Source organism: Alligator sinensis, unplaced genomic scaffold, assembly GCF_000455745.1.
Source record: "Alligator sinensis unplaced genomic scaffold, ASM45574v1 scaffold1086_3, whole genome shotgun sequence".
NCBI classification, from domain to species: domain Eukaryota; kingdom Metazoa; phylum Chordata; order Crocodylia; family Alligatoridae; genus Alligator; species Alligator sinensis.
The window spans coordinates 3,231,473-3,241,764 of NW_005841975.1; the positions used below are offsets into that span (position 1 = coordinate 3,231,473).

Genomic DNA, 10,292 nt, shown 5'->3' on the forward strand with positions numbered 1-10,292 from the left:
AGTGATTGGGATGACAATATCAGTCGTAAAACCTTCAGGAAAGATTCATTTTATTTAAATCTACAGTCCCTAGTTTCATGTTTCACCATCTCTGAACCTTGGGAGAGATTACTTTAAAAAAATATTCCACTGACAGAAGATGACCAAATTTTCTTCCAAAATTCTCCTTATCTGACAGAGAATCCCAAGACAGATGCTGGTAATCTGCAAGGGTCCAATGCAGGGGATGCATGTTGTACTCAAGCCTGACAGCCAAATATTGTTGCCTTTCATTCATTTCCTGAATTTGATTTTTTTTAAATATATAAATACTGTAAGATTTTAAACAAACTTAATGAGGTGAGATTTCTGAGCGGAAGGGGCTGGGCATTGGACACTACGACTGCAAGTCATAAGCAACACAAGCACAATTATGCTAATGCAATTACTGGTCTCCTGATCAGGAGGATTTTGAATGCACCATGCTATAGGAGATCAAGGGGGCCTGTAGTCCAATAGATTTTGGCAAACTCTCAACTAATCAGAGGTGTCACAGGATGGCAAAATGGTAAAATACATTAATTTTGCACGTGAGAAAAGACACTTCATACCTGAAAACTTGTCTAACATCTCACCCAATCGTACAGTCAGTCCAATAAAAGGCATCACCAAAAAACTTGGCGCATCTCACATATTCCTTGGACCATCAAGGTTACAACTACATTCCAGCCCTAGTACAAAATACATGAGGGTGTTCTAGAATGGACATCCAGATGAAGAGAAATGTCCTTAGAAAGGAACCCAACTATGGCAGCAAAAATGAATACAGATATTAGAGACAAAAGTGTTTCAAGACCAGAATACCAAAAACTACCCACAAAAAAAAAAATAGACTCTCTCTCAAGACCGTCAGTAAGTGAAAGACCATGAGAGAAGAGCCAATGCTACAATTAAAGGAAGTCAAGGCCAGCTGAGCCTCACGGCTGTACCAGACAGGCTGGCTGAAAGAGTTGCAGTGCTCCTCCATGGGCACGATCAAACAGAAACAAACCAGCTTGGCTTTTCTAATCAAGTGGAATCACGTGGTATCACATACGATATTATCAAAACCACCATAAGGGTTATTGCATTGCTGCGTCTACTCATTTACCTGAAGCTGCAGCAGTTCCTCATGTGCTGAACTCTAGTGCATGCAGAGACAAGAGGCCTGACAGCCTCCTCGGAGTGTAACCAAGATAGTTCCTCTGCATCCAGCCATCTCTATACCTCCATCTTTATCCCTGGACACTCTTCCAGCCACATGTCCCATGATAACTCCATGATACTGGAGTTAAAAAGAGGCTTTTTGGTGACATAAGTTTAATGGCTGGCTTTGTTATTTTTTACCTCTTGCAATTTTATCAAGGTGTGATTTAAGGGCAGCAGTTTACACACTTCCCACACATTTAAAGGATAAATATCACAAACTTAAGAAAGGGACACTACGAGCTGGAGGGGACTCTCAGGGCTCCAGCAGGCCGGAGCCAGCCTGGGCAAAAGAGGAACCACCCTTGAAAGAGCATGCGCCACAGAAGGTAGGGAAATGGACAGTCCTGTGTTGAGTCACTGTTTGCTCTAACCCTCTCCCTTCCTTCCCTGAGTCTATTCCCCTCAGCTTCACTCCATGCCTGTTCCTTTACTTTCTTCTCTCCTGCCCTCTCCCATCTCACCTTCCTTCAAGTATACCCTCCACTCCTCCAAAGTCACGGCACTTGTAGGCTGCTTGCAGCCATCACGCCAGTCACTTGGCCTTTGTGTTCTACTCGCTAGGCCATGCTGGGTCTGTCTGGTGTATTAAGAGCATAAGCAATTTGGGGCACAGACTAGTGGCAGTAGCTTCCTCCCTCAGATCCTGGCTGAAAAACAACCCATTCCTGAGTGTCTAGAGGCTACTAAAGCAGGCAGCACTGAGCTTTATTTATTTAACTAATCATCCACTAAGAAAATTGGGGCCAGAAAGTCATGAGACGTTGTGATAAAATGTCACAGTGTCAAGTAACTTTAATTATCAAGAGGCTATTTCTAATATTCTAAGTTTTGAGAGTTACAGAAAAAAACCCTCTCTCTGTCTTCACCACAGCAGTTGTCATGTCAATCCCTTATAAAAGTCATAGCAGGATAAAAGAAAGTGCTTAGATTGGAAATCGGGAGTTTGCTTTAGCTTGGAGGTCACTACTGTGCCACCATCACAAGCAGTATATGCAGGAGCTGTTCACTTTTCATTTTCAAAAATAATATATAAAAAGGTTTGGGCTCAGAATTGCTCCACACTCAGTGCTAGGGTTGTCTCCCTTTCTGTTGCTATTAAAGGATTAATGCAACTGTGCATCACTGTGCTCCCATGCACACCTCAGAGATTACTTCTCAAAAAAGTTTGCCTCCTAGCGGGAAGCTTTTTCCTGCCTGCTCCTCCCTCCCCCTACAGAAGCTGATGGAAGTTGACTAATGCAGTTAGCTATCTTCTGATCAGAATTGATTTGGTAGAAGGTGAAGTAATCTGCTGGAAAAAAACTTGAGCAAAACACTGTAAAAATGTACTCAAATACTGAATTATTTTGCTTTTAGAAGCTGAAATGCATTAATGGGTGTGTGTGTGCGCGTGCGTGTGTGCGCGCACAAGGGGTGGAGGGTGTTATTTTCTAAAGCAAAGCAAATGAACAACATACCTTGATGCATTTAGGGGAAAAGCCCACAACCCCGGCTTCCTTTGTAGCATTCACCAGCACAACTCTGCTCTCAGAGATGCATTATTCAAAGGGAACATCCTGGCAAGCCATCCATTATTTATTTTTACTTGCAATTTACAGTATCAAGCCAAGGACAAAGTAGGAGTTTGCATACAGACAGTTTATTTCTGAGCTGCACCATACACTGACTTCCTTCAGAGGCTCTTTGCCAACTGAAATCAGTGATGAAACAAACCCATCGTCAGTAAGTTACTGTTTTTATGAGGCTGATGGCACTGCCCTCCAGTACAAAGTGCTCAGGCTCAGGGAGCTTGGAAAGGGCTAAAAAATTCCATCTGCTGGGCAGGTGGCGCTTGGACCTGGCAGTCTCTCTCTGAGGTCTGCAACAGGGAATCTGCACAAGATGCTGAAATCTAAACGCAGGGGAACTGCTCCTGATGGCCAGACCCATGCCCTGATACAGCAGATGAAGCAAGAAACATTTCTACCTAGCAGTCAGCCTCCTTTCTTACAGGGACTCTCAGGAAATGAAGCTGGGCTCCAGATATGGGAGAGGAAGTTCCTCATCCCTTTATCAGTCAAATCTAGACCACTACACCCAGTTCAGTCTGTCTGCACTCTGGGAGGAGCCCTCCTGTGATGCTTACCTGAGCCAGAGATGTGCTGCTTCCTTTTTTCAACTCTGAGAAGCTCTCACATAGCTTCCCCGCTTTGTTACTGGAGTTGCATTTGTAGCAAGTCCATCTCATCAGCCCTTGGGTTTCCAGGCCACATTCTTTACTCAGCAGGCAGAGGGAGTGGTAGAGATGGCCACAGCTGTGAAAACAAGGGAGGAAACCACTGCATATTTCCCAAGCAGGGTAATACTGCATGGGTATTTACCTGAGTGAGTAAAGCAATGATTGAAAAGGAGATTTCCAAGCGAGGGAAAAACCTACCCCCAAGGCCTGCTTACCTGTAATGTCAATACACAGAACAATATTTCTTCCACGCATCACACCCCTGGGCAAAGTCACATACACAGAGCCCAGCCAGAATCGCATTTGCTGACAGAGGTACAGCAGGACACAGGGGTAGGACCTATAGCACTGAAGGCACAAGGACCCTGCCCTGGTCTCTCACTGACACCTATTCAGAAGCAAGTGTTTCATGGACAAGAGACTGGAAGTGTGGGATCATGGTTGCAAGGTCTTTGGAGAACCTTGGTTACAGGTAAAATACCTTCAGATACTGAACAATGGTCCCTGGTGCCTGATGAAGATCAATGGCTCCATGTGAGAGTTCAACTGTGACAAAGCAGACCGTGTCATGCTTGCACGGCTCTGTTCTTTCCCTCCTGAGAGATGCTACAGCAATGGTCCTTAACCTTTTTTGTTTTCTGGGCAAAGACCACACTCCTCATCTACTGGGGAAACACATATCTGTGGCAAGCAATAATTTCCTGTGGCAGCAAGTAACACTGAAGGGTCTTGCAGATGAGCTCTGGGTTGGGGACCACTACTCTAGGGGATGGCACTGGACTATTGCACCTCCCTGTCCTAAAGTCTCTTGCTATTTCTTGGCTGTTGTTCCCTCCATTCACGGATGGGACCATACACTGGGTATTCATCTTTGTAGAGTCCTTTAGTATGACAACACCCAGCAGTATGTCTATATCTCTTCCAACCCTGCTAGTGCAGTTCAGACTACCTCACCAGACTCTCATGGAAACCAAGACACAGATGAAGGGCTAGCTGGCTGAGACTTAGCCCCGAGAAGAACTGAATGAATTTACTCACCTAATCATTACTATGCAATAATCCTCATGGTGAGTTTTGGTGCCCTCATCCATACAGGGGCAGAGTCAATAGGACCTGCCACTTCGGGGCAAAGCAACTGTCCATCTAGACTAATATCCTACCTGCCAGTGGTAGAGAACCCAGCGCTTCAGAGAAAGCAGCCAAAAAAATATTCCATAATGAGAAATTATGAGCTGAACTGTTCACAATTCTGGATGTTTTGGATGTTCTCATTATGCACAAGGCACATGCTGCCACTGAAGGCAGTGGGAGTGGGCAGGTAACTGCTGAACACTTGGGAAAATCCTACTACCAAAACTCTTTCTGAATAGGATGATGGGAAGAGGCAGGTAACAGAATGTCCTAGACAATTCCTGGCTCTGTGCATCCAGGCTAACACTTACAAGTCCTTTCTGCAGAGAAGGACCAAGGCTTCTGGTAGGTAGCAAACAACTCTGGACTCAGTACTGGTTTTCCACACCACTTGTTGGTTCAAAGACAAGACTCCCATTTAGTATATTTTATCATATCCAACCCTGAAGTCCTCCCCCATTTTTTTTAGGAGGCATTACCCCTTAAAAGGCAACAGGCTGCCATCTCCTCTGTGCATGACCTGAACTACATCCTCAAGTAATAGGGATGAGTTTGTGCCTCTGCTCAACATATTCCACAGCAGTTGTACTATCACTGCCACAGGCAGTCTTAGAAGGGTTAACCAGCCTGCTGGCTGAACCACTCTGATAACTAGGTGTGCTCCTCAGCTGAATAGCCTTGTATATGCCAGGCGTTTGTAGTCTAATTAAGTTAAAGATTGTTCTTTGCCCACTTCAGGCATTTCTAGGAACAATGAGGCCCCTTCCCCTGGTATCAGCACTCTCTGCGGGTGGGATTGGATGCTAGGGACTGGGGCAGGAATAAACATCTGGAAAGGGCTTAAAATGGAGGCAGTCCAACCAAGTATGCCAACACTCTATGCCCAGGGGATTGATGGGTTTAAACTCTTTGGGACTCAAGGGACAGATCAGTGTACCAGTGCCCTGATGTGGCCGTGCCTCAACTTCGCTTCTTCAAAGCTAAACCCAGCTGGAACAGTTACTGTGCAGCTCCTCTTCCTAGAGTGCTCCCCAGTCCTGCAAGGCTGTTCTTCCCAGTCCACCACCGAGAGCCTCCCAGCTGACTCGCCTCCTGCTCCAGCTTGCTGTTCTGGGCTCACTGACCTTTTAAACTGACCTTTTCCACTGGCATCACAGGTTCGTGGAATTGTGCATGCGCCCAGAGGAATGGGTGACAACATGGGACCTTAATAAACTCCGTATAAGCCAACAAAGCATGGCTGGAATGGGTTAGTCAGGGGGGATCCAGCCTTGAGGCCCCTTCCAGCTCTACTTTCCTACAATCCTATGAACTCCAACAACAAAGACACGATTGTTTCTCTCCTTTATTTATGCCTTTCACAGGCAGATTCCAGCTTCAGAGAAGGGTAGAAATACTTTGCCAAAATACATGCTGGCATAGGACTCTGTCTATAGCACCTGTATTGGCATAAAACATTTCCTAGAGCACTGTGCAACTCCCCTAATGGCTGCAGGCACTGGGACACAGTGAAGGAGGCAAGCCTTCAATTCTGCCACAGAAGCAAAATAAATGACTTTCCTCACAGCGGGGGCAGCTTTGTGTCTTCTGTAGCAAGCTTCAGCACTTCCCAGTCTCTGTTCCACTTTTCTTTGTCTGCTTGATCTCCTGAATGTACATGACTGCGGCTGGTGGAGGCATACCCATGCTAGCTCAGGTATGATAACAGCCTAGTTGTGGCAATGCAGAGCTCTCTCTGCAGGCTGCAAAGTGCTACTGGAGAAAATGGACAAGCTCTTGGGACAACCTGGAGCACAGGGCTCCGCTGCTATCACTCTGGAGTAAGCTACTGCAAAGCTACAGTCACACCTTTCACTGCAGGGAGAATGTACCCATAGATAGTGAACACTTTGTTGGCACGGAGCCTACCATGATGAGATCTGATCTTGGCCAAGGTCTAGATGGTCTGGAGGCTGGATAAGAGTTTAGGGGAGTTCCTGTTTCAAATCAAGTCAGTTTCTCCCATCTTTTATTTCCCATTGGCCCTTTCTCCCAGCCTTATTTTGAACACCCCCCCCACCCCCCTCTATGCTTACCTGAAGACAATGATTTCATCAGAGGTCTCTTGCCTTCTCTTGTATTGCTGCAGACAGATACAACAATAATCCTGTTTCGGGGTCAGCCCTCTGGTGACAGAGGCTCTCAGGTTGCAAAGGGACCAGTGGAGATCGTGGTTTAGGAGGCTAGTGGTAGTCTCTAGAAGGGTCTGTGCAGGAAGACAAATACACGCAATAGTGAAGTCGTGTGTCCTCTCACCAAGCTGCAGACATTTGTCACAGGACAGTTCATCATTTTGAGCACCTTACAAAATAAAGAGCAAAGGCACAGCTTTTCCTTATGCATTCCCTAAGTACCACCCTGCTAATACACAGCATCCCTTTTCCCCTCCTCAGGATAGGTTAACAGAAACAACAGCTTTCCCCCTTTAGAGAAGTAATTACAGTGCTCATTCTAATACTCTTTAACAGAATCGCTGAAAAACAGCTGCAATACTTCAGACTTCCCTTCTTGTCCTCAGCCTTTCTAATAAACTGTCTGCACAAGACTATTCCTCACATCCACCATTTTATTGAAATTACATGGAAGATATAGATGAAGTAGGAGCTGTAAGCCCAAATACACTCCACTCTTCAAGTATGAAAATACTAAGAACTGCAGTCTCCCGGGATACGGACAATTCTGCCTGGCTGAGTTGTATGCCATTACAAAGTTAAGAACCAGGGGCATTTCACTGTGAGGAATGTGTTTCCCAGGCTGCTGTATACTCAGTTCTGTTTATGATCTCAGAGCACACATGGAGAGGCCTATTAAATAGGAATGAACATTGATCAAGCCCCACACACCACCTACAAACATTCTGCTTGGGGTTTTCTTTTTAGCTCCTCCAGCACCATCAGGAGGAGAAATCACCAGCATTCATCCCTGACAAGTTCAAAGCACTCGTTACAGACCTGGGAGCTCTGCCATACCCATTACCCGCAAAGGACTTTGAAAACTGAGCACCACTTATGCGATTCTAAGGTTGCTGGAACATCGCCTTGTGATGTGGTTGCACAAACTATTATACTTCTCTCAAGGTGGGGGATAGTTAAAGACTGGTTAGATCTCTGTATAAGGAACATCGCATAAGCATCAATGCCACAAGGTCCAGGAGACTGGCACTGCAGGTCTGGCTTACTAAATATCGAGGCAGAAGAAAAATCAAAATGCAGTGGGTGAGCAAACACAGTGCACTGAAGTGTCCTAAAAGAGAAAGACTCAACTCAATCCAAGTCCTTGGCACTACAGGGATGACAACTATTTCCATCGCTAACATATGGATAACAGTTGGCACACCATGGTGGCAACCTACAAGGAAAAGTTGAAAATAGAAATTATTTTTAACATTTAGTCAGTAGTTTATTATTGATATTGATTTTAAAGTTAGCCCTACTTCAAAAGGAGCTGAAGAGTCACGGTAAATTGGGAGCTGGTGCACAAATTCGAAACTTGGCACTACACGCATCTCTGAATCTGGAAGCTTCTCTTCTTTTTTATTGTGGTTCTGCTCTGGAGACAGCCTTTCCCCCACAAGTCACCTTTGTCCCTTGGAGGGAGATGGGTGGTCTGCTCGCGGCTTTCCATCCGAGAGATGGCCTCAGCTATAGCTGTGGAGGAAGTCTAGCACAAGTGAGGCAAGACGCCCTCTAGACAATCTGAATGGCAGGCTTGGGCTCTGTTAGCCCTAGCCTTGCTCCCATGACATTGCAGAGAGGTTTCCTGTCTGGCAGAGATGCAAAGTGGCAGTCAGATGCTACAGTGGAGTCCTCTTCCAGTGATGACAAAAAGGCAAAGTCCTGGATGGTAACGGTCTTTCTGCCTAGCGGTGAGTCAGGAGGAAGAGCTCAGGGTCCTTTTTGTCACAGAATGAACCACAAGAAGAGACATCCGAGCCCTGGGATTCATGACATAATGGAGAAGACTGAAGACTTCAAAGCAGAACAGAGCCAGGAGGAGACCAAGAGAGCCCCGCTCCGTGGCCTGCCACAACTCGCACAAAGCCCCGTGGGGAGGGAATTCTTACAGGGAGAGATGAGACTGTCCAACAGAAGGACTCAGGCCAAGGGAGGTGGAGGAGTTCACTGGGGAACATGTGCAAGTCAGTGCTCTGATTGGAATAAGCAATGTCACAAGTGAGGCCCCTCCTCCATTTGCCTCGGAGGTGATATCAAAATAACTTATTGTGGGCTTGAATCCAAACACTGGATTAAAAAAATGCTTAAAAGATGAGAGTACCCAAACTAGGAACCCGTGCATAAGAACCAGTGGAGGCTGGACCAGTGGAGGGTCACCAGTGCCCTGTACTCTCAGCAGCAAGACAGTGCAACAGCAACAAACATCTTGTTTCCAAAAGGAAAGCGCCTCATGCAAGTGCACGTCAGTGCAACACAATGGTCCTCATCTCCTCTCCTCAGGATTATTTAAGAGCATAAGGTCCCACCAGGTTAACTGGCAGAAGTATAGGGCACTTCACAAAGCTGTACAGACTGTGTTGCTGGGCTCTTAAAGGGACAGAGCCAAAGGGGACAGCATGTTCTCGATGCTGCCAAATCACGGCAGATCAGAAGCCACCTGCTGCCAAGAGTTGATACAGTTTCTAACTGACCCTGACAAACGAGGAGACAATTATCCTTCACGCTCATTGCTTTTAAATTGGAGACAGTCCAGCAGATGGCAACAAAAATGGTTAAAAGGCTTGGGGCATGATTTACAAGGAGAGGCTGAGGAAACTGGGTTTATTTAGTCTGATGAAGAGAAGACTGAGATGGGATTTAATAGCAGCTTTCAACTCCCTGACAGGTTGTTCCAAAGAGGATGCAGCTGGACTCTTCTCAGTGGTGGCAGAGGACAAAACAAGGAGCAATGGGCTCAAGTTGGAGGAAAGGAAGTTTAGGTTGGATATTAGAAAAAACTCTCTCATCAGGAGGTTTATTTAGTCTGATGAAGAGAAGACTGAGATGGGATTTAATAGCAGCTTTCAACTCCCTGACAGGTTGTTCCAAAGAGGATGCAGCTGGACTCTTCTCAGTGGTGGCAGAGGACAAAACAAGGAGCAATGGGCTCAAGTTGGAGGAAAGGAAGTTTAGGTTGGATATTAGAAAAAACTCTCTCATCAGGAGGCTAGTAGAGCCCTGGAACAGGTTACCCAGAGAGGTTGTAGACTCTCCCCTTCTTTGGTGGTTTTTTAAATCCAAGTAGACAAAGCCTTGTCTGGGATGATCTAGTTGGGGCTGGTCCTGCTTTGAGCAGGGGGTTGGACTAGACGTGCCCTCCTGAGATCCCTTCCAGCCCTCATTCTATGGTTCTTTGACTCTAAGTGATCCTTCCTGGACAAGCCTACATGTGGGCTGTCAGTCTTCTCAGTTATCATTGCCAGACACCTGGATCAGGCAGTTAACCCAACAGATTATCAGCAACTGGTAAAAGTAACCGACTGCTATTTACTCCCTGCCTCCAGGCCCCAAGCGACTCAGAGGAGTCAAAAGGGAAATGGGGACCTAATTCCTTGAGAAGAAAGTGCCCTTCAAGCCCCATCTCCCTGGGAGAGGAGGACAGGATGAACATAAAAGTGTCCCTCATGCCCAGGGTTTTTCTTTAGAGCCAGGAAGGGGTGAATCCAGACAGTGCTTATTGGCAT

The 10,292-nt window shown here is 46.1% G+C and overlaps 1 protein-coding gene across 1 annotated transcript in view; it reads right to left on the reverse strand.

Annotated features, from left to right (window-relative positions):
• Positions 1 to 6,821, reverse strand: part of VPS8 (VPS8, CORVET complex subunit) — a gene marked incomplete at its 5' end in the record, with an annotated part of 28,288 nt that extends 21,467 nt beyond the window's left edge. Inside the window, 2 exons of the mRNA XM_006021042.3 lie at positions 3,353 to 3,521; positions 6,652 to 6,821. Of these exons, the coding sequence (XP_006021104.1) occupies positions 3,353 to 3,521; positions 6,652 to 6,821 (339 nt within the window). The remainder of the gene's footprint in view (positions 1 to 3,352; positions 3,522 to 6,651) is intronic.
• Positions 6,822 to 10,292: the final 3,471 nt, after the last annotated feature.